This window comes from Balaenoptera acutorostrata, chromosome 2 (genome assembly GCF_949987535.1).
Source record: "Balaenoptera acutorostrata chromosome 2, mBalAcu1.1, whole genome shotgun sequence".
NCBI classification, from domain to species: Eukaryota; Metazoa; Chordata; class Mammalia; order Artiodactyla; family Balaenopteridae; genus Balaenoptera; species Balaenoptera acutorostrata.
The window spans coordinates 133,996,122-134,021,210 of NC_080065.1; the positions used below are offsets into that span (position 1 = coordinate 133,996,122).

The 25,089-nt window shown below is 42.7% G+C and overlaps 1 protein-coding gene across 2 annotated transcripts in view; it reads left to right on the forward strand.

Annotated features, from left to right (window-relative positions):
- The window catches only part of ABLIM3 (actin binding LIM protein family member 3), a 154,259-nt gene that overhangs the window by 20,875 nt on the left and 108,295 nt on the right, over positions 1-25,089 (forward strand). For both annotated transcript variants that reach the window (XR_009007071.1, XM_007188691.2), the window contains exon 3: positions 20,554-20,691. Coding sequence is in view for 1 of the 2 variants with exons in the window: in XM_007188691.2 (XP_007188753.1) it covers positions 20,554-20,691 (138 nt within the window). In the remaining variant the exon portion in view is untranslated. The remainder of the gene's footprint in view (positions 1-20,553; positions 20,692-25,089) is intronic.

A 25,089-nucleotide genomic window follows, 5' to 3' on the forward strand; every position in this document is an offset into this window, starting at 1 on the left:
GGCTTTATCCCAAGGGCAAAGTAAAGCCATTAAATGGTGTTAAATGCCACTGAAGTGGTGAGCACTTCAGCACTTCAGGGGTAAGCATCATCAGATATGCATTTTGAAAGTATCACTCTGGTGACTGTGTGGAGAAATGAGTGGGGAAAGGAGGCGAGTTAGGACCTGAGGGGATGCTCCAGGCTGGAGATAATAGGGCCAAAACTAAGGGTAGATGGACAGGGCACCTTCTACTCCTGGGGCATTGCCTGGTCTCGATTCCCTGGCAGCTTTTATACCCTTTATGCTATTTAAAATAATGATTTGGAGTCTATATTAGTTTTCTCGAACTGCCATAACAATCTATCACATGTGAGTGGCTTAAGCAACAGAAATTTATTTAATGATAGTTCTGGAGACTGGAAGTCTGAGATCTAGGTGTCAGTAGGGTTGTTTTCTTCTGAGACATCTTTCCTTGGCTTGTAGGTGGCTGGCTTCTCCCTGTATCTTCACATGGTCTTCCCTCTGTGTTTGTGTCTGTATCCTCATCTTCTCTTATTTTTTTTTCTCTTCTAATAACAACTTTATTGAGATACAATTCACATAATGTAAAAGTCATCCTTTTAAAATACACAATTCAATGGTTTTTAGTATATTCACAGAGTTGTGCAACCTCATCTTCCCTTCTTATGAGGACACTAGTCATATTGGATTAGAGCTCACCCTAATGACCTCATTTTAATTTAATAACTTCTTTAAAGACTCTGCCTCCAAATATCAGTCTGATTCCCAACATACATTTTATTCTTGGTTTTCCTATAAAGGGTATTTAGAGAACCTTTAGCATTTCTGTTTTTTTTCTTTTTTTAAAAAATATTTATTTATTTATTTGGCCATGTTGGGTCTTAGTTGCTGCATGTGGGATCTTGGTTTTGGCATGCAGGCTTTCTAGTTGTGCTGCGCAGGCTAGTTGTGGAGTGCGGGCTCAGTAGTTGCGGCGCGGGCTTAGTTGCCCCTCAGCATGTGGGATCTTAGTTCCCCAACCAGGAATCGAACCCACATCCCCTGCATTGGGAGGCGGATTCTTAACCTCTGGACCACCAGGGAAGTCCCATTTAGCATTTCTATTATTTGTCATTGTCCACCCCCACTTCACCCCCCCTTAGACACACACATACCTAGAACTGCAATACGTATAGGAAAAGTTGCATAACCATTTAATGGATTTCATTTGGGTTTTGGTCTTCCACCAGAATATTGAACTTGACAGTGTTGTGAATTCTATTACAGCGTGGTTTAGCCACAGAAATTTCCTGTACTGGTTACTGGTTACTTCTTGGGAACAAGTCTGCTGCATTTGTCTTCCTTGTGGGCTCCAGAAATTCCTGTTGTAGGAAACAGCTGTCGGGTTCATCCTAGCCAAAAACTTAACCCCTCAACTCATCCCATGGGTGTGTCTAAATGTTTGTGGCATGCCCACAGAATACTTCAGGGTTTATGAACATCAACAGCATCCCTCCTCAAGTAATGTACAATCTGCTAGGGAAATAAGGCAAGCACAAAAGTAACAATATTATGGGGTAGACTGTGCTTTAGGTGAATGGTTCTCAAAATGTGGTCACCAAACCAGCAGCATGAGCATCACTTGGGAACTTGCTGGAGATGCAAATTCTCAGCCCCTACCCTGGCTCTCCTGACTCAGAAACCCTACCCTGGCTCTTCATGAGCCAGGGAGAAACCCATGAATCAGAAACCCTGGAGGTGGGGGTCCAGCAATCTGTGTTTTGACAAGACATCCAGGGATTCTGATGTGTGCTCAAGTTTGAGAACCACTGCTTAGTCATAAGAAGTCCATGCCATGAGGTTTTAAAGAAGAGAGCTCATATTGGGAGGGAGGATGAGGGGAGAATCTGGAAATCTTCCTAAAAGTATGTTGCATATGAGATAGGCCTTGAGGAGTGGGCTGGATTTTGATATTTATATGTAGTTGAACGTATTTACTACAGTTGCCATCTGTGTGTTTATATATTTCTTTTACAAAAGTAATTAACAGCCTGGACTCCAACTTGAAAGATCTGTTAGCTGTCCCTTACGTGCATTTTAACTGGCTCACTATGAATTGAGGCTTCCACCAACATATGTTCAGTTATACAACTGGTAATTATGATTGGAGACATTTTGTCAGAAGAAACTTTCCATTCCAAACATAGCTTGACTTAGAGTCTACCTTTAAATCCTTAAGACAAAATCAGGCCAAAGCATCCTTGAATCTCATGGTGAGTAGGGATCTTTAAGATCATCTAGTCTAATAACCCAGCCAAATAACCCGTGAACTGGCCTTGAAATATGAGTGGCATCAGGACATTCATCATAGACACACACTTATTCTACTAGCCCATTGAATGATCCTATAGCAGGGGTCGGCAAGCTATGGCTCAAAGGTCAATCCTGGCCCACTGCCTATCTTTGTAAATAAAGTTTTATTGGAACACAGCCATGCTCATTCATTTACATATTGTCTAAGGCTGCTTTTACACTATAGTAGTGCAAAATTTTAATCCCTTCTTAAGACTTTGTATTTGTAGGAAGTCTTAGATCGCAAGTGACTAAAACCCGGGTCAAACTAGCTCCATTGGCTCCTGGGCCTTTGAAATCAAGGGAAGGTCTGGGCGGAATAGCTGCTCTTGGGATCCAAGTGGACTGTCTTCTCTAGTCCATGCTGCCCTGGTCATGTCTACCGCACAGCCTGCTGCTGAGCTCTCTCCCTGCTCACTCGGCCTAGTTAGCTCTTCCGCCTTCACCGCCCATTTCCATTTCATTCCACCCCCTCTGCTGAGTTCAGGTCTTTTTTCTGGTGCAGTGGATCCTGCAGCCATAGCATTGAGCACTAGACTTGGCAGCAGAAGTCCTGGGTTCTGGTCCTGACTGTGCTATTGAATACAAAAACGTGAAATAAGATGTCAAGACACACTGAAAATCGAAAAGCCTTCAATAAATTATAAGGGATTTCTTTTATTCTCTTAGTATCAAAGCATTTTTAAGCTGGCAGAGGCACTAAAGTTTATCTTATCCCGGTGGCCTGGGTGACAAAATGATCCATACATGTGTTTTACTTGACTCATATACAGTTCTTCTTTAATTTTTTTTCCCCAACATTTGAGCCAAGCTATAAAAACTGAGAGATTTTAGTTTAAAATCTAGATTTCTGGTTCCCCTGAGCTCATGTCCCCACATGGCAGGAGTCAGTCAAAATCGAGTAGGAACCATGCCTCTTTGGCCACCTCTCCCCCTCCCTTCATCTTACTCCAGTCCACTCACTCATTTATATGACCTCCTACCCACTGAAGCTCCCTAATTTAATACAGTTATTCATCTGATTCTCAAAGATCTGATTCCTATCTGTAAAGCCACAGCCTCAGCCAGCTTCCACATGTAGGAGGCTCACTATCTAGAAAAGCAGCTCATTTCATCTCTGAACAGCTCTGACTGTTGGGTAAGTTTTCCCTCCTCAGCATCCCAAAATAGGTTGGGATGACTTGCCCTAAGTCTCCCAGTGTGTTAGAGGATTAGAAGCAAAGGTCTCAGGATGGCTCACCAAGCTAATGGTCTTTTTATCCCACCTCATGGACGTATGTTCCTTCTCACCTTCCTTACCCACTCATTAACCCCCAGTCCATTTTAGAGGTGGGGTGGTACAAACAAAAATGTCATTCAACATCAAGTTAATTTTTGACTGAAACATTTGCCTTTATAAATATTCTAAAGAACAGGAGTTGGCAGACTTCTCCTGGAAAGGGCCAGAGAGTGAGTATCTTAGGCTTTGTAGGTCCTTCGGGCTCTATTGTAACTATCAATTCTGCCATCTTAGCGCGAAAGTAGCCATAGACAATACATACATGAATGGACATGGCTGTGTTCGAATAAAACTTTATTTACAAAGGCAAGCAGTGGACCAGAATTGATTCTCTAGCCATAGTTTGTCCACTATAGCTTAGACAGGGCCAGCAGAGGAGGTGTGTGCCTCCGCTGGTGTCCTGATACCTCCCATCTTGTAAGGGCCAACTCAGATGTGCCATTTCCAAGTAGCTTGCCCTGATTCCTCTGCAGGAAGTTATCTCCATAGCATTAGGATTCCCATAGTACAGTAGTTTTCAAACATGTTTCAGGGACCCCTGAGAGTCCTAGGGGCTCTCTGAGTGGTCCACAGGATCAACATCATTTTTGTAACAATTCTAAGAAGTGTTTTGCCTTTTTCACTCTCAATCTCTCATGAGGGTAGAGTTGAGTTTTCCAGAGGTGATGTATGAGGAAGTCACCACTGACAGCTAATGGAATGTATGCTTCTGGTTTTTTGTTTTTAAAAAATTCTCAGATATGACTCTAATATGATAAATATCAATAGATGTAAATCACCTAAACAAAAACTCTTCGAGGTTCACAATAATATTTTAGGTGTGTATAGGAGTCCTGAGACCAAAAAGTTTCCGACCTGCTGCCATTGTGGTTTTCTTATACTACAAAACAGTTATCTTGAAATACGGATTATTCAGGTAGTCCTTCAGGAATGTAATTTTCTAGTAGGCAGGACCTATACTAACCATTGTGTTTCATGATTGCATATGTATTTGCACAGAGTAAGTTCATTTGTTTTAAAGGTGTTTATTGTAAATCTGCTGTGGGCCAGATATTGTGCTTGGCATTAGGACTAGAGAAGTGGGCTCAATAAACACCATCCCTGCCTTCATCAAGCTTAGAGTCTAATGGAGGAAGCAGACATTAAGCAAATAATCACAACTAATTATATCAGTACATACTGAAAAAATGCAGTCAAGGGAGAGTACCCAGGACTGTGAGAACCAATAACAGTAGGGTTTGTACTGTTAAGGCAATCAGTGAAGGGCTTTGACCTGAGATCTGTGGGATGTAGGGGATCCATCTAAAGCAGGATTTCTCAACCTTGACACTATCTTGAACCAGATAGTTCCTTGTTGGGATGTGGAGGAGCTATACTGTACATTATAAGATATTTAGCAGTATCCCTGGTCTCTACCAGCTAGATGTCAGTAATACACACACACACACACACACACACACACACACACACACACACACAGACACACCCTCAGTTGTGACAACCAAAAATGTCTCCAGGCATTGTCAAATGACCCCTGGCAGGTGTGGATTAGGATTCACAGGGAGCAGGGAGGATTGGAGAATTGTCCCTGGTTGAGAACCGATGATGTAGAAAAGATGTTTGGTAGGAAGGCCACTGTGGTACCCAGAGGAGAGATACTTGTGGCTGGGCCAGAGCTGGTGGAGATGGAAATGAGGCTGAATGGGAGAGCTACATGAGGGGTTCATCTGCATGGCTCAGTGATGGATAGACCATGAGAGTGGCTGTGTGAAGGCCAACGAAGAGTTTCAGGGCTCATCACACTGAAGGACTGACTTTGGTTTGGGCAAGTGACACCATCACAAGCCGGCTCTGCGATGTCACGGTTACACTCCTCAGAATACACTAGAGAGAGAGAGGGAGGAAATACCTTTGCTCGTCTCTCTGTCGGCATGGCCACCTGTGTTATTCATCTCTGCCTGAGGGAGGGTGACTCTAATAACAGACCAGAAACAGCTCTTCCTAAAAGAAATGACCATCTGCCAGGGCTGAGTGAATTAAATGTGTGTTTAATCTAGCTGTATTAGGACATTATTTCAATGCCAATTGACTTTTTTAAACATTTGTGAAGGTTGGCAAACACATCAGAGAAAATATATTTTGTAATACTCAGAAGAATATTGGCACATTATCTGTGACAGCACTTTGATACAAGTTAATATATCAGGATTTCTAAAATTCTTATCTCAGTGCCAAAGATTGTGTGAGTCTTCTAGTCCCTGACCCAAGGGTTCTCAGCTTTTAAAGACTCTCCAGAGGAGCTTGTTTAAATTTTAAAGTCTGACTCAGTAGGTCTGTTGTAGGGCCTAGGAATCTGCATTTTGGCAATCCATGCCCATCTCCCCCGACCCCCCCAACCCCAGGGGATTCTGAAGCAGGTGGTTAGCCGGTCACTTTGAGAAACACTCATGCAGCAAAAAGCACCATGAAGGGGCTTCCCTGGTGGCACAGTGGTTAAGAATCCGCCTGCCAATGCAGGGGACACGGGTTCGAGCCCTGGTCAGGGAAGATGCCACATGCTGCGGAGCAACTAAGCCCATGCGCCACAACTACTGAGCCCACGTGCCACAACTACTGAAGCCCACGCGCCTAGAGCCCATGCTCCACAACAAGAAAAGCCACTGCAATGAGAAGCCCACACACTGCAACGAAGAGTAGCTCCTGCTTGCCGCAACTAGAGAAAGCCCGCATGCAGCAACGAAGACCCAACGCAACCGAAAATAAATAAATAAAATAAATTTATTTTAAAAAAAGAAAAAATGACTCCATGAAAGAATTTGTTCCAGTTTCACTTCCACCACTGACTTCTGCTGTAAGACCACTTCGTCTCACCCCATCTCTGCTTGGCTAACTTTGTTCATCTCCATAGTGGCTCCAGGAGGCTTTCCCTGATGGCCCAGATGACCCCATAGCATAGCCTTGGTTCCGTAGAGTGCCTGCAGCAACAGGAGGCAGCCCCCAACTAAAAGTGGCTTAAACAACCTAGACACATGTGTTTTACGGAACAGCGCATCCAAAGAGGGGCAGGTCCAAGGCAGGTTAATTCAGAGGTTCAGCATCATCGTCAAACACCCAGATTCTTTCTGTCTTGGGTGGCTCCCCTTAGAGTTCATCATGGGCACCAGGGCTGCGGTTCCAGCATCCCAAGTGGACAACAACCTCCAGAGGCCAAGAGGAGTGAAGAAAACTCCCAGGACTCCACAGCCCCACCTGATCTCTCCTCAGGTCTCATTAGCCAGGAGTGTATCACATGCCTTTGCCTAAGTCAATCCGTTGGCAAAGGAATGAGAATACTAGAATCAGTTGTCACCAATCAAGATTCCTTCTCTAAGTCAGGAAAGGTCACAACCGTTCCTGAAAGACATGGCTGCTCAGGGGAGGATAAACAAAAATGGGTTTCCCCCAGAAGAGAGAGGTTCTCTTAGCAGATGAAGAGAGGAATGGCTATTGGGAAGGCATTAATCGTGTCTGCTACAATCCTCCTCCTCTCTTGAAGCACTTTCCCCACCATTTCCCCTGCTGGAGAGTGAGTCCTGTGAGGGCAGGGACCAGGTCCACCTGGTCCATCGTGTCCTCAGCAAGATGCTGTGGGCCATGTTTAGCTACATGAGGTCCTGCATGAAGTGGTCCTGGAATGTCTGTTTAATTTAAATTGATAGCAGATTATGATTTAGATGGAAAGCTGAGGACATAAAGTAATTTGTTGCAATTGATGAAACCACAACTCAAACTGACTCATATTTTTTTTAAGGAACTGAGCTATATAGGTTTGTGTATTTGGGAAGTTCAGAAGCACAGTGGCTTCAGGCCCATCTTTATCCACAGACTCAACTGATGCATTCAGGGACCTGTTCATTCTCTCTCCATCTGAATGATGCTCTCTCTCGACCTGAGGGCAGGATGGGGCCAGGGGTCTTAGACTGACTCCTCCTGGCTTAGCAAGCCAGATGGCTTCTCCAAAAGCTCCTGTAGAAAAACTCCAGAGAGGACTAGGTCACGTGTCTGCCAATCATATGGAAAGATTGGGGTTGCCTGGGTGGCCAGACCCGTGCTCCTTTCTAATCTGTGTTGGAATAGGTTCAGCCCACCTAAAACCCACATATTGGGTTCCCCATGGGAAAGAGAGGTTATATTGCCAGAAGAAGCAGATAGCAGATGCTGAAGAGGCAAAACAACAGATGCCCACTACATTTATGGATGAAAAAAAGCAGTTTGCAGGGCGTGATACATGGGCCAAACAATAATTGAGAACTACTTGCTGATACACACTGAACGTAAACATTTTCCCCTCCTCCCCTGGACCGTACAAATTCAGTTTGAAACTTTGAATGAAGCTTTGTTTCCTAAAGATAAAAAAGCAACTTTTGTTTGTTGATTTTTAGGGAGGATCTTTATTTTTATTAATTTTTTTTATCTCAAAAGAAAGTGTATTCTTTGTCTTTCCTCCTATTATCTTTTGGTCTTTTATTTCTCTCTTTTTCTTGGTTACTGTGTATCTTGACTTCTTTGACCCACATATAATATATCAACAACCTACTAAAAAATATAGAAATGACATCTTTCCATGGTGCTTTCTCCAATTTTTTTCTTTCTCTCCCCTCCCCCAATCAGAAATAATTCATAAAAATCTTAGCATTTCATGTTTGTATCCCCCTGATTCTTTAACAACTTATACCTTAGACTGTAGCATTTAGGGATATATTTTATTCATTCATTCATTTGGCAAGTATGAATTGAGCGCCTCCTAGTAGCAAGTGCTGGGTTTAGCATTAGAGATACAATTTTTTAAAAATCTCCCCTACTCCATCCTGGAATTTCCTTTGGAATAGGAGATTTGTTTACTTTATCTTTACATTTCCACAATATTTAGCTACATTTTTTAATTGTTACAACTATCATTATTATTATTATAGCAAACTTTGACTTAGCACGTAACAACATACCAGACAATGTGCTTGGAATTTTATGTATATTATTTCTCCTTTCAAAAATTCTGAAAGCTAAATACTATTATCCCCATTTTACAGATGGGGAAACTAAGGCCCAGTGACACAGCACCTTGCCCAATATCATACAACCTGGATTTGAACCCAGATCTGACAGGTTCCGGAGCCTCTTCTCTCCCCTGCTCACAGAAACTACTCCATAAATGCCCCATAGAGCAATGAAAATTTGCTTCTGTTTTTCTGTGAAAGTTAAGGTTTTGATACAGCACTTTGCAGGATGGACTCTGAGTTGTGAATCCTATAATGAGGATAAATCTGAAGGGGGCCCACTCTTCATCCTAATTCTTCTTGTGATCACTGGCAGACATCTTTGAGACTATGTCCATTTGTCCCCAACCCATATATCCACAATTTCAAATACATCTCTTTGAAGGGCCTTGGTTTCTTCATTGGCAAGACTGTAAGGCTTGTTGTAAATCAGGACTGTCTAATAGAACATTCTACAATGATGAAAACATTTTTTTTCTGTGTTATCCAAAACAGTTCCCACTAGTCACACGTAGCTATCAAGTACTTGAAATGTGGCAAGTGTGGCTGAGGAACTGAATTTTAACTTTTTAAAATTTTAATGAATTTTAATTTGAATAGTTATATATAACTAATGGCTACCATAGTGGACCATGCAAACCTAGAATAATCTTTATCATTCTTTTCACCTCTGATCGTATACATATTATTGGGTTGCAAACAACGTTTTTTAATGAAATGGCATAAAGTATTGAAATGGAAGGGAATAGAAAAAGGAAAGAAAATATCAGTACATATTACGTGTACTAAAAATAAGTTTTGTTTGAGAAACATTTGTGTCACGTATTTGTGTACTGGGTCATTTTGCAAAATTAATTGTTTCCAGTGGGTCATGGTTAAAAAAAAGTTTGAAAACCTCTGTTTGTCCCTGAGTAATGTCACTGAGACCTTGAGAGTAACACGCTTATATGGTGCTCCTTTGTCCAGCCTGGGGCTCTGCAAGACCTCATTTCAGAAATATTCTGTTCTTCCAGATCCTACAGGCATGTGGTAGGCACGTGACTTCTCTCGATGGTAATCGGAAATGACTTTGTGGTCGTCTATCTGTCTGGATGCAGAGATCCCAAACGGGTGGCCCACAGGCAGAATCCGGCTCCCACAGACAGGCCTCTTTGGGACCTTGATGTGTTTTTGCAAGACAATAATCCGCTGAGGCCGGGTAGCATCTTCCCCTTCCGGTGGCCCAGTTTCTCCAATTTGGTCCCCTTGGGTGGATTTTTCACTGACTTTACCTGCCTGGCCCCTGAAGGTATTTTGTGTTGCAACTCTGTTAATAGGTATAGACTATTGGATCTGAAAGGAAACTGAGAGATCACAGAATGCAACCCTTTCACTTTATAGTTGGGAAAACAGTGACCCAGAATTGGGGAGTGCCCTGCCTGAGACCTCACCAAAAGTTAATGACAGAGTAAAGACTAGAAGGAAGTGGTTCCCTCTGACAGGGAAGAACCAGATATTAAGAGAAATCTTAGGAGGAGAGAAAAAGAGAGGGAGGGAGGGAGGAGGGAGGGAGGGAGAGAAGAGAGAGAGAGGTGAAGAAAAACAAGAAGGAAAGGTAGGAGGAGAGAAGGGAGAAAAAGAGAGAGAGAGGTGAAGAAAAACAAGGAAGGATGGTAGGAGGGAGGGAGGGAGATAAAGAAAGAAGGAGCAACAAAAGGTGGGAGGGAGGAAGGGAGGGAGGAGGGTGGAGAGGAAGGAGATGGGGTATAGTGGAATGATAGTAAGCCATCCTCTCAGCCCTGGGGAAGAGAGGGCCTGACCAGCGGGTCAGATTTCTGCAAGGGGAGCCCCTCTGGTGGTATAATCATGCTGGAGGGGCTTCTAGTGAGTGGATGACTGCAGAGCCCATGGGGGGAGCCTGTAGAACTTTGAGCAATGGGCTAAGCACTTTAGACACCAAAATGGGAGCTGGGGGGAGGTATCTGGTCTCCAGGAGACCTGCACCTGCTCAGAATTGAGGCTGCGTGGGCTGGCTTTGAGAATTCCCTGACTTGTGTCACCTACAGCTCATTTTGACCTGCCCTGCAAACTGTCATTGATCTGAAACAAGGCATTTTCCTGCTGGTCCTGGTGGGGCCAGCATGATGGGGACCCTGAGCGAGTTTCTCCTTCCTCTGAGCCTCAGGGCTGTATCTGTGAAGGTGGGAATGTGGATGAGATGGGACAGGAGGTGCCCTGGGGACTACCTTGGGGAGAGAGGGGTCACAAGTAGGTGGCACACCAGGCCCTACCCCAGGGCAGTCGCAGCACCTCTGGAGCCCTAGGCGGGGATCACAACACCAGTGCCTTCAAGGCCTGGCAGCGCAGGAGAGAAGCTGGCCAGAGGTGAGGCAAAAGGAAGAGTTAGGAACCACGGTGCTCTGGAAGGATTTAAAAACAAACAGCAGGCCTCCCAAGTAAAGGTATCTGAGAGCCACATCCAATGCCAGCAACCCTGGTGTGAGGGATTTCCCTGAGTGACCACCAGGTCATCATGTGTTTGTATGCCAAGCATGGTTTGCAATGGAATCAGTATAACCTAGAGGCCATCTCATCATTTCAATAAAGGGTTCATAGCTTTGAAAAAAAGAGGAGGGAAACCTCTAGACATACAGATGTTTTCTACATGCTCTCTGCTCTGATACTGAAAATCTGTAAGTTAAGGGGAACCCGGGTGACAGCTGCTATTCCTTGGATTTCCCCACAGCATATCAGAGATTGATGGCCTGCCAGAGTCTCAGGAAGCAAACATTGTATAAGTATTAAAACCTCTGGCCCAGAGGCCAAGGGACTGAATCACTCAAAGCACAAAGACAATTGCTGGCTTCCTGAAGTTCCTCTATTTCCAACACGGTTTCCAGGGCCCCAGACGAAACCCAAATAGTATTTTTCAGATAAGGAAAAGGTGGAAAGGGTGCCACAAGGCCTCAGTGTGGGGCAGCGCCGTTCTCCCTGTTAGGGATGCCTGGCCAGGTCTCCTTTCCCTCAGGAGATGCTGAGCAAAGGATACCCTGCTGGGGATGCCCGGAGGAGAGGAGAGAAAACTGAGCCTCTCCTAGTCCTACTGATGCCTGTTTAGGCATCTAACATGTACATGTGGTGTGACTTCAGGCAGATTAATTAACCTCTCTATGCCTCAGATTCCCCATATATAAAATACAAAATATATAAAATAGATCATATGGTGTCTGTCTCATGGAGTGGTTGTGAGAATTAAATGAGATGGTAGGTATGAAGCACAGGGCCTGGCAGATAGTAATTGCCTAATTCACCTTAGCTGTTAGCTATTTTTACAGCTCTCAGAGTCTCTGACTGGGGGCTTGGTAAAGGTATCGAGGGACAGGGTCAGCAGTGACAAGAGAATTGGTGTTAATTGACAGGAGCCACTCCAAAGTGGGAAAAATGCCAAGGTTGGCAGACACCTTGGGATTTTTCCCTTTCTCCATCAAATCTTGTCTATTCCTCAGTCATTCTTACACAGCTCTGTATATTATATTCCTAAAATCCCATGACCAAGTGTAGCAAGGTGATAGTTTTGAAATATTAACTGGCATTTCCCTCTCCTGGCCCTCCTGAGCCTTCCCTCTCTTCAGGGAGCGAGGCCTCAGGGCCTGGATGGGCAGCAGAAGGCAGAGACAAAAGGGGTCGCTTCCTGGCTTTTGGATTTCAGACGTCTGTGCCCTTAGAACAGGAAGGATTTATTTCAAAGTTAAATGTTCTAGAGAAACCATAAATTAAGGAGGGCAAAAAGGGCTCCTTTACTCACAGCTAGCAAACTTGATTGCCTGGCTCACAGGTGGGGAGGAGACCCTCAAAGAAGTGAGAACACGGGTCTCATTGAGTCCTTAGAAAGAGGCCCTGTGCACCTGCCCTCTGAGCCAAGGTGGGGACACAGCCCCAGTGAACAGGATGGGGTGGGGGAGCAGAGGGGCAAACTCACCAAAACTTAGTTTCTGCTTGTCTTGAAATAGGAACCAAGTTGAGTTATAAGAAAGAAATGAGTTTGTTTTTGTCTTATCTTAAAGTGTTTGATTGAATTCAATTGGAAGTATACAGTTTTGAGTTTTTTACAACGAGATTAATATAGAAAAAAGTGAGAAGTGAATTCTATGACATTACACCTGGGTCGACTTTCTGAATTTGCAAAATGAGTAACGAGTATGCAGTTCTCATTTTATCAAGTGACTTCACTAACAAGTGAGAAATACATCAATCCCTCTGTGGACCTCAGCTCAGATTTCCTGGCCCATGATGCTCACCCTGGGGAAGGCCGTCTGGGTCTAGCCCAGGTCCTCTCTGCTGTAGCTGTAGTGTGGCAGCTGGCTGTTAAGCAAGAGCAGTCTGTCTGGCCAAGAGCATGCAGTTCTGACACATGTCCTGACAACACGTTGCTGAGGAAGGCGGCACGAGCCGTGTTGCCAGCTGCACGCCGTGACCATGGTACACGCTGTGGAGCCTGGCAGAGGGAGGCTATGGAGGAGTTTCTGTTGCAGCAAAGGTTTTGCAACATCGTCTTGGGGCGACAGACTGTTTTACTGACCTGCTGACATAGGAAACTGTGGCCAGGCTGGGGCCATCTGTGAGGTTCCCAGAGAGCGCCTGCTTCTGCTCTGCTGCAGCTGCCAGCACCTGCAGAGCCTGCCTGTCTCAGGGCACCCAGATGCCCACCTGTCAGGCTGTCCCTGCCCATGCCAGGGAAGCCGCTCAAGGCTGATATCCCCTGGCCCCGGGGCAGCAATCACAGTTTCCTCATCGTCTGCCAGAGAGGCTGATTTACTGTTCCCAGTTTCCTGGTCTGTATGCTAGTACCCTCCATCATTATTCTTAAATCTTTGTAAAATTCGTGTGTGTGTATGTGTGTGTGTGTGTGTATTCAACTGGGCAATGGATGATTACTGTTGAGGGAAAAAAATTAGATACACTTTTTGGCCCCCCCAGAGCCTACTTCCTCCCCAGAGGTAGCCACTGTTGGCTCTTCTGCATGGTAGGGCTTAGCGGTGAGAACACAGGTTCTAGAGTCAGACTTCCTGAGTCCAGATCCTGCCTCTGCCATTTACTAACCGTGTAACCTTGGACAAATGACCTCAATTTTCTGGTCTCCATTTCCTCATCTGAAAAATAAAGATAATAATAATAGCTCCTCCTGAATTATGAAAACTCAGTAAGATGACATATGTAAATTGCTGAGCACAGTTCCTAATGGAATAACCACTCCCTAAATATTATGTTATTATCCTCCTAGACTTTCCCTTATGCATTTACCCCTCTAGTTTCTTCATGCATGTCTTTCATTCCAAACTCCCTCCTATGCTTCTGCGTCTTGGAACACTGACCCCCAGCCCACCTGTTGTAATGTTAAACCTCAGTTCTAAGAGTCTGGTTCCAGGTATTCACATGAGGAACACAGATGTAATGACACAATGAGATGACACATGCGTGACCCTTCGGGGTTACCAAAAGCAGCTCTCACCGTCTCCCTATCAGAGTTTTCAGAAAACAAATTACTCACTTACTCAAAGTATGCACAGACAACAAGCACGCTAACACATCCCCCTGGAAACAGCAGATGTGCCCAAAATACACCACCCCAGGAAAACATAGATCATAGCCTCTCATTCCCACAACGGGAAACACCCAATTCACACATTCCTCTGCAGGATATATCAAAAGCATGTCAGCCACCCATCTCTGCAGTTCAAACCCATAAACAGAGAGAGTTTGGAGATTGGGGAGAAAAAAGGAGGTTGCTTTTGGTGGAATGGGCTGCAGCCAAGGGCATTTTTCTTGACAGCAGGGAGGGAAAACAAGATAACCTTTGCCCAAGCTGGACTGGTCCAAAAACGAATTTGACAATGTTCAAGCAAAGTTCAGTGGCAAGCTGGTAGGGGTAGTAATTTAGAAAGAACTCTTGCATTGAGTAGGAGGTAGGGGTACATGGCTTTGAAGATTCTTTAATATTAACTATTGCTTATACTTATGGAGCCCAAGTGACATGCCAAGCAGTGTACTAAACACTTTTATATTGCTTAGTAATTTAATACAAATGACCGAAGTTATTCCCACTCTAGAGATGAGCAAACTAAGACTGGTCTCACATCACTTGGCCAAGTGGCAGGGCTGCGACACAAACGCAGCCCTCCTAACTCCAGCATCTACACCCTTGACCTCTGTGCTGTGAGCGTCTTCGCACGGCTTCCCACACCGGGATCCCACATCTCTGTGGTCTTACACAGGAAACAGGATCAGTGCCGTGTGTTCTGATTCAACTCCAAAATCAAATTGAAGGGCCTGTTTCTGAACTACCAGATAACTCTTATAGCCAGACCCCACCCTAACCATTCAGGCAGATAGCTTTCTACCTGTGAAATGCCTGGATCCTCACTTGAGTCTCCTCCTGGGTCTTTAGCGAATACCTGTGAACACACTAAGGGTACTCTGGGAGCTGGCGGCATGTGACAGCTGCTGTACCCCGTTGTTTTCCTGGGCCCCAGGCTGTTGCGAGCTCATTGCTGAACCGGTTGATTCTCTGCTTGATGTTTCACTGTTCAGACAGAAACTCCACTGTTTTTATTACACTTCCAGCCAATTATTCACAGTTGTTATACTGTCTCCACATCAGTTTTGTCACTATTTTAATTATACCCCAGCCTTGCATAGGTGCTTCTACCATTTAAAGACTATTTTATAAAGACGACTCAGTTAGAATGTGGGAACACTTTTATCTACAAGGTTAAGTGACCCTCAGAAGAGGAAAAAAAATTGTGCAGGCACTACATCAGTAAAGAGAACGTAACTTAGGTCGCATTGTTTATGAGAGAGCCTTATCTGCTTTTAAGAGAGACTAATAAATCTGATAACATACAGCACAGTCTAGTTTAAAAGCAGGAGAAAGTTAATGGAGAAAAGAAAAGGTGGAGGGAAAGAAAGATGTACAGCAAAGGATACACAGAGACAGAACCAGATTTCAATTGGAGGAAATTTTATAAATCATTTTGTCCAATCTCCTTGGTGACTAAGGACGGAATTGAGGCCAGAGAAGTTACAGGATTTGCCCAATCCTGTATAAAACTAGGTGACTGCAGAGAGGGAATTGGAACCCAGGTTACCCCCAGCACTACCTATCAGAGAGAAAAACACAAGATGAGGAATGACAGAGGGAGAGAGGAAGGGCCAGGTAGAGGAACTGGATGCTGAATTTGTTTCCTGCTGTGTTCAACTCTCGTGCTCCTTTTAACTTCAGACGGGCCAGGCACCCCTCCCCTTCCAATATGTTGTTTTGTTCCAGCAGTTTTAAATTATCTTGGTAACATTTGGGGAAGAGCTTTACTTGCAAATTTAGTTGTAGAATTAAGATGTATTTTCTCATCTTTAGAACACTAAAGATTTGGTAAGCATAGAGAAGAATACTTAATGTTTCAGACCCTTAATTTTTAATCTCATAGTCATTGACCAGCTGATTTTCTTTCTTAAAAAATTGTACTGGGGGCTTCCCTGGTGGCGCAGTGGTTAAGAATCCGCCTGCCAATGCAGGGGACACGGGTTCAAGCCCTGGTCCAGGAAGATCCCACATGCCGCAGAGCAACTAAGCCCGTGCGCCACAACTACTGAGCCTGCGCTCTACAGCCCGCGAGCCACAACTACGGAGCCCACATGCCACAACTACTGAAGCCTGCGTGCCTAGAGCCCATGCTCCACAATAAGAGAAGCCACCGCAATGAGAAGCCCACGCACTGCAACGAAGAGTAGCCCCTGCTCTCAACAACTAGAGAAAGCCCGCGTGCAGCAGGGAAGACCCAGTGCAGCCAAAAATTAAATAAATGAATAAATAAATTTATTTTAAAAAATTATACTGACAGCCATTGCCAACTGATTATCTTGCTTTTATTCTTGGAAAGATTAAGATTGTTCAGTCTTACAGTGCCTGAAAAATTGTCCTTTTGAAAAACAATCAGTATTTGTTTCACTGCGCAGAACCTTTTGTCTCCAGATCAAATTCAGGATGAATGAATGTGTGTGTAACTGGTGCTTATTGCAAATTATTTTTAAATACAATTTTAAAACTTTTCAGGGATAAAAAGGAATAGCTTAAGTCTGAGGTGGTATTCCCAAATTAATTCATACATGTTATTTTTGTATAAATAGGATTCAACCAAGTTTAATTTCTTCATTCTTAATGCGAGTTCCATTTGTGAAACTATAAGGCTATCGTGTCCACTATGGCAACAACTAGTCACATGTGGCTATTGCAATGTAAATTTATGTTAATTAAAATTAAATTAAAAATTCAGTAGCTCAGTCACACTAGCCACATTTCAAGTGCCCAATAGCCACATTTCAAGTGCCCAATAGCCACATATGGCTAGTGATTATTATATTGGACAGCGTAGATATAAAGCATTTCCATATCTCAGATAATTCTATTGGACATCACCGCTTAAGGACTAGTAACTGGGAATGACTCTCCTGGGTACACTTTTTGGCCAACTAACTTAAAACAGAAGCCAGAGGTTCCTTGCATGTGTTTTAGAAATATAGCACATGACCCATATGTCTAAACTTGGTAACTTCATGGATTATTTCACAAGTGAGAAGAGCTAATGTCCTTTGAGGCTTTGAAGAACTAATGTCCTGCTTTCAAATGTTGCTCTCAAAGATAGGCAGTTTCTAACACAGAGCAGTCTAAAACTTCATGTATAAGTCAATTTGGAATTCAAAAGACATTTGCCCATAGATAAATATTGTAAATCACATGACTGAATTTTAGTACTTTGAAATAAAAATTAATGGAAATAATAACCAGCAGAAAATCAACAGTAAAATTTTAGAGTTTCAGAGGGTGTTATAGATTGGAGGGAAGAGGTATCACCGCACCCCCCCCCCATACACACACACAATAAGGTTAGATTAAGTTGCTGACTTAACTGAGAATACAAAATCTTATTGGAAATGAGGTGGCTTCCAGGGCAAGAGCAGATGTGGCATATCTCAGTGGATCTTCCCTTGATCCCCAGAGTTCCTATTGGCATTTCTGGATAAGGAAAGGTCTTTACATGTCTGTAAGCTCAAATCATGCTACACCACTGACCTTTTATAGTCACGGCTTACATCAGCAATCTGGAAGAACTCACACCAACGATGCGTGCATTTCTGTTTATGGGACTATTTATAAACGTCAGACATTTGTGGACTCTGGTCACAGTCAGCATCACCATAACAGCGCCCTCATCCTGAAGGAAGCAGTAGAGTTAGGGCTGGGAGCCCATGGGTACTCTGTCCCAGAAGGTCTGTTTTCCCAATCCATCCCCTCACTCTGATTTTATGGCTTTTTATTTGAATGGTTCAAAGATTGAGTTTTGACTGAAAACCGTGATCACTAATCCATCTCCCCAGAAAATCAAATTATGAAAAATTTAATTGATCTTGCTGGCTCTTGAGCAATAAGGTGGGATCAATTAGAAGAGGTAGATGAAAGTTTGTGTAGTGATTCTGGAGGGACTTTGGATACTTTCAAGAACTCTCGTTATTGATGGTGATGATTATACTATTTGTTCCTATTTTATTTTCAGACTCACGGCTTTGTTTCCCTTAACAGTAGTAGATCATTACACTGCTCATATAAATAGAATCTATATTTTTCTCCAAAATTGGGGGGAGGGGGGAGATGGGAGGGTGAAATATATTCCAGGGGACATTAAGCAGGAATCAGAAAAAGAAGCAAAGGAGACAGGACTAAGGAGAATGTTTGTGGACATTCTGGGGGTGGGGAAAGATTGCTCTGAGCTTTGGGGAGGATGTGATGGTCATGATACCAGTGGAGCACTGGATTCATTTGTGGAGCACTTCATGCAGGTTTTGAAATGCTTTACATGTATTAACCCGTTTACTGAGTTAATTAATATTTTAGTTAACTAGCTAACTCTTTTAACTTTTGTCTTAAATTTAAGACAGAAAAAAAAAAGTTAAATAAGGGGCATGAACTCCTTGAGAGAAAGACTGTAAGAAAGGTATTTTTCTCGTACCTCAGATAGCAAATTTGTCAGCAATAGTAGTTTCAGGGCTAAGCAACCGGCTCTTTGCCCTACCGTGCACTTATGATTCAAGATGTGGGAGGTAATCGAAAGTCCTGCTTTCCTATTCCTTGACTTTAAAAGGAGGAGGGTGGATGAGATCAGTTATGGAGATCATCTTTGAGAATCTGAAAAAAGCTGTAGGATAATGTATATAACACCAAATTTTATATTTCATTAGAGAGAAATATTAGATCTCAGGTGTATCAGTCAGGTATGCTACAGTAACAAAAAATCTTAGAAGATATGCCATCAAATATTCCTCCTGGCTCGTGATAGATGTTCATCCTGGGTTAGCTTAGAGCTCTGCTCCAGGACTTCTCAGCCAGGGATCCAAGCTGATGCATCCTGCACACCATCTGGGGGTATCACTGGCTGCTGGGCTATGGGAAGGCAATATGGCAGATACCATACTGGCTCCTAGGGCTTCCAGTTGGAAGTGACACACAGTTTCCATTCACATTTCATTGCCAAGCAAGACACCACGTGCCAAGAATAAAAGATTGAAATTTCAGTGAACAGACACAACAACTACCACACTAGGTCAAGAACCCTTGAACTAGGTGACCTCTAGGTTCCTTGGCAGTTCAAGGTTTCTGTGAGTCCAGGTTAACTTATATTATGCTTATTCAGAGTTTAGCCAGTAAGTCTACATGTCTAAATGCTAGACACCAATTCCCCTCCAATCAAGTGGTCATCCTTATAGTTAGGACAAAAGTGAGCCTTATCCTAATAGGGTATGAGCAGAAGTTTGTGGACTATTGCTACAGCCTTGAGTAAAAATTGAGGAATTGAGTGGTGCTCTCCCTGGGGCCTCTAGGGACTTCCTCCAAGAGAGAAGATTGGGTTCCTCACAGGCAAAGTTATCTCAACAGTTTATATATAATGAGGTTGGACCAGACAGCTACTAATATCCCTTCCAACCCTGAAATTTTATGTTCTAGGCAGGTGCCTACTATTATTAAATGCTAGATGACCAGATTATAGAATGGTCAAGCAAAGTATATTTCAGGGAAAGGAAATCTAGAAAAGTAGCCATGAGAAAATCTAAGCAAGAGATCAGTAGCCTCAAAAGGCAAGTATAGGTCTACAGCATCATCAAATGCTGACCATAGCACTGCAATCCCAGTGACTTCAGCCCCTTCATAGTCTCCACCAGCTCTTTCTTCTTAACTATACACATGTGACATTTTCTCAATGTTATGGGAAGTGCTGTTCAAAGGCAGTTGTAAGGTGAGTCGCCTCATCAACTTCCTTCCAACTAGAGTGCCTCCCTTCATGCCTTTATAGAAAGTCAGCTACCACTGTCCATCCTCATTTTATAGATGTGTAAACTGAGGTGCAGAGAGGGGCTGTATCTTGCTCAACAAAAAGGGCCATTTGGAGGCTGAGTCAGCCACCCATTTCCTTGAGACCCTGGAGTCAATGGCAAGACCTAAATTCCCTTTGTTTGGGGCCTGGTATTGATCCAGAGATCTCCCAAGAAATAGTATTTCTGGATCATTTACCTTGAAATACTCAACTTCCTCTTTTATTTTTCTTCATTCGTGAATTTGGCCTCCATTATTGCAAGAAAAGGTTATGCTCGCTCATAAGTCTCTGCCTACTTAAGGAGATTTATGGACTCATATCTTAATGCCACTCACCTTCTAAAGATGTCTTAGCTTGGCATACTCAGCCTGATGATGTATTGAAGGTATTTTGCTAATCATTTTCACCCTTTCTGCTTTTCCTGCCAGTTAAGATTATAATCATGTCTTGTGGCAGACTTTTTAAAGAATAAGGACCTTCTGGATGGTGATCTCTTTGTTTCTCTTTACAGTTCCTTATCAGCAGAACCCTTACAATCCCCGGGGCAGCTCCAGTGTCATCCAGTGCTATCGATGTGGAGACACCTGCAAAGGGGAGGTGGTTCGCGTCCACAATAACCATTTCCACATCAGATGCTTCACCTGTCAAGGTAGGAGGCCCAATCTCCCAACACCCTTCTCAGATTCCTCGCCATGCTCTCACCCCAGGACATGCCATGGGGCAGGCAGAACAGACACAGGCAATTGAGATACCTACAAAGGCCGAAAATGACCTTCCTTGAGCCAGTAATGAGAGTTCTCCCTTCAGCAGCATGGCATGAAGAGGGAGGGTAGAGTGAGGGAAGCGGTGGGATATGGGGGAGAAAGGGAGCCTGGTGACCCCAGAGTGGAAGCACTGACCCGGAAGGAAAAAGGCAATCCTGCAAGCTTATCTTACACATCTGAGAAGACTACTGGCTTGTGCCTATAAATCAATTTGAGAGCCAATGAAAGAGCAAGCTGTCACGGCTAAAATTTGGCATGGCTCTGACATGAGTGTGACAATCCTCAGAGGTTAGGTTTAACAAGGGAGAAGGTACGTCTTGACTTCAGTAAGGTTTGTAATTTGGGAGCAGGTGGACGCTGCGTTACCTCTAATTGTGACAGCTTACCCATGGCTAATTTATAAAACCTTAGCTCAACCCAGCTAAGCATTCCCAAAGGAAGAAGGCTCACTAGCAGCAGGAAAGGAGGGACTCGGCTGAAGGAGCCCGGAGAGCCCTCTGGCCCAAACAGGACAACACTCCCTCCCCAGTGTCCATGTCTAATGCCACTCCAGCCTCCACTTCTTGAACTTTTCTTCCAGGCTTCCTGTTCCACAGAGAAGCCATTCTGATGTTGAATTGCTCTGTGAGTTTAGAAAATGTTTGACCTCAAACCTTTAACTTACACTTGTTGGTTTTAGATTTGTCTTCATGGGGTTTGATGAGCTCTTTGTGGTTGCTTTTGCCGGTGGCTGCCTTTCACATACTTGTAGCCAGGTCTGCCCCACATACACAGTTATATTGCAGGTCCTTAAACTGGGCCTCATCTGAAATGATTCCAACTTGTATAATCATCCTGAAGTCTTCTTCCTTGATCCTTTCTGGTTTGTCACTATCATTCCTAAAGCCTACTACCCAAAACAGACCATACTTCTCAAGGTCTGCCAAATACAGCAAGGACTACATTTCTTTAATGTGACTGATATTGAATGAACTTCCCGAGAAGCCACTTCACACCACTGATGTATATTGAATTTAAGGTCAACTGAAACCCCCAGATCTGTTCATTTTAGTATCTGCTACTAAACCTCAGCCTCATGTATCTGAAATTGACTTCCTCTGCCATCATTAAAGTTGCAAATTTCTTTCCCCAGGATCTAACTGGACTCTTCACTGAGCAAATAAATCTCATATTCATATTCCCTAATTTATTTATAGAAGCTTATATGGGGTATATTTTAATTGTGTGGTTTTTATTTCATTTTATTTTTAAAATTTTTATTTTATATTGGAGTATAGTTGATTTACAATGTTGTGTTACAGCAGAGGTGGACAGCAAAGTGATTCAGTTCTACATATACATATATCTATTCTTTTTCAAATTCTTTTCCCATTTAGGTTATTACAGAATATATTTTTTTAATACATCTTTATTGGAGTATAATTGCTTCACAGTACTGTGTTAGTTTCTGTTGTACAACAAAGTGAATCAGCCATATGCATACATATATCCCCATATCCCCGCCCTCTTGAGCCTCCCTCCCACCCTCCCTATCCCACCCCTCTAGGTCGTCGCAAAGCACCAAGCTGATCTCCCTGTGCTATGCGGCTGCTTCCCACTAGCTGTCTATTTTACATTTGGTAGTATATATATGTCCGTGCCACTCTCTCACTTCGTCCCAGCTTACCCTTCCCCCTCCCTGTGTCCTCAAGTCCATTCTCTACATCTGCATCTTTATTCCTGTCCTGCCCCTAGGTTCTTCAGAACCATTTTTTTTTTTATTCCATATATATGTGTTACCATATGGTATTTGTTTTTCTCTTTCTGACTTACTTCACTCTATATGACAGACTCTAGGTCCATCCACCTCACTACAAATAACTCAATTACATTTCTTTTTATGACTGAATAATATTCCATTGTATATATGTGCCACATCTTCTTTATCCATTCATCTGTCGATGGACATTTAGGTTGCTTCCATGTCTTGGCTATTGTAAATAGTGCTGCAATGAACATTGTGGTACATGTCTCTTTTTGAATTATGGTTTTCTCAGGGTGTATGCCCAATAGTGGGATTGCTGGGTCATGTGGTAGTTCTATTTTTAGTTTTTTAAGGAACCTCCATACTGTTCTCCATAGTGGCTGTATCAATTTACATTCCCACCAACAGTGCAAGAGGGTTCCCTTTTCTCCACACCCTTTCCAGCATTTATTGTTTCTAGATTTTTTGATAATGGCCATTCTGACTGGTGTCAGTTGATACCTCATTGTAGCTTTGATTTGCATTTCTCTAATAATTAGTGATGTTGAGCATCTTTTCATGTGCCTCTTGGCCATCTGTATGTCTTCTTTGGAGAAATGTCTCTTTAGGTCTTCTGCCCATTTTTGGATTGCATTGTTTGTTTTTTTGATATTGAGTTCCATGAGCTGTTTGTATATTTTGGAGATTAATCCTTTGTCAGTTGTTTCATGTGCAAATATTTTCTCCCATTCTGAGGGTTGTTTTTTCATCTTGTTTATGGTTTCCTTTGCTGTGCAAAAGCTTTTACGTTTAATTAGGTCCAATTTGTTTATTTTTGTTTTTTATTTTCATTATTCTAGGAGGTGAGTCAAAAAAGATCTTGCTGTGGTTTATGTCAAAGAGTGTTTTTCTTATGTTTTCCTCTAAGAGTTTTATAGTATCTAGTCTTACATTTAGGTCTTTAATCCATTTGGAGTTTATTTTTGTGTATGGTGTTAGATAGTGTTCTAATTTCATTCTTCTACATGTAGCTGTCCAGTTTTCCCAGCACCACTTATTGAAGAGGCTGTCTTTTCTCCATTGTATGTTCTTGCCTCCTTTTTTGTAGACTGGGTGACTATATGTGCATGGGTTTATCTCTGGGCTTTCTATCCTGTTCCATTGATCTGTATTTCTATTTTTGTGCCAGTACCATACTGTCTTGATTACTATAGCTTTGTGGTATAGTTTGAAGTCAGGGAGCCTGATTCCTCCAGCTCCGTTTTTCTTTCTCAAGATTGCTTCAGCTACTCGGGGTCTTTTGTGTTTCCATATGAATTGTAACATTTTTTGTTCTAATTCTGTGAAGAATGCCATGGGTAGTTTGATTGCTTTGGGCAGTATAGTCATTTTCACAGTGTTGATTCTTCCAATCCAAGAACATGGTATATTTCTACATCTGTTTATGTCATCTTTTATTTCTTTCATCAGTGTTTTATAGTTTTCTGAGTACAAATCTTTCGCCTCCTTAGGTAGGTTTATTCCTAGTTGTTTTATTCCTTTTGTTGCGATGGTAAGTGGGATTGTTTCCTTAATTTCTCTTCCTGATTTTTCGTTGTTAGTGTATAGGAATGCCAGAGATTTCTGTGCATTAATTTTGTGTCCTGCAACTTACCAAATTCACTGATTCGTTCTAGTAGTTTTCTGGTGGCATCTTTAGGATTTTCTATGTATAGTATCATGTCATCTGCAAACAGTGACAGTTTTACTTCTTCCTTTCCAATTTGTATTCCTTTTATTTCTTTTTCTTCTCTGATTGCTGTGGCTAGGGCTTCCAAAACTATGTTGAATAAGAGTGGTGAGAGTGGACATCCTTGCCTTGTTCCTGATCTTAGTGGAAATGCTTTCAGTTTTTCATCACTGAGTATGATGTTTGCTGTGGGTTTGTCATATATGGTCTTTATTATGTTGCGGTAGGTTCCCTCTATGCCCGTTTTCTAGAGAGTTTTTTTTTATCATAAATGGGTGTTGAATTTTGTCAAAAGCTTTTTCTGCATCTATTGAGATGATCATATGGTTTTTATTCCTTAATTTGTTAATATGGTGTATCACATTGATTGATTTGCATATGTTGAAGAATCCTTGCATCCCTGGGATAAATCCCACTTGATCATATTGTATGATCCTTTTAATATGTTGTTGGATTCTGTTTGCTAGTATTTTTTGAGGATTTTTGCATCAATGTTCATCAGTGATATTGGTCCATAATTTTCTTTTTTTGTGATATATTTGTCTGGTTTTGGTATCAGGGTGATGGTGGCTTTGTAGAATGAATTTGGTAGTGTTTCTCCCTCTGCAGTTTTTTGGAAGAGTTTGAGAAGAATTGGTGTCAGATCTTCCATAAATGTTTGATAGAATTCACCTGTGAAGCCATCCTTCTTCACAGAAGAAGTCCTGGACTTCTGTTTTTTGGAAGATTCTTAATTACAGTTTCAATTTCATTACTTGGGATAGGTCTGTTTATATTTTCTAATTCTTCCACGTTCAGTCTTGGAAAATTGTCCAAAATTCAAAATTTCCA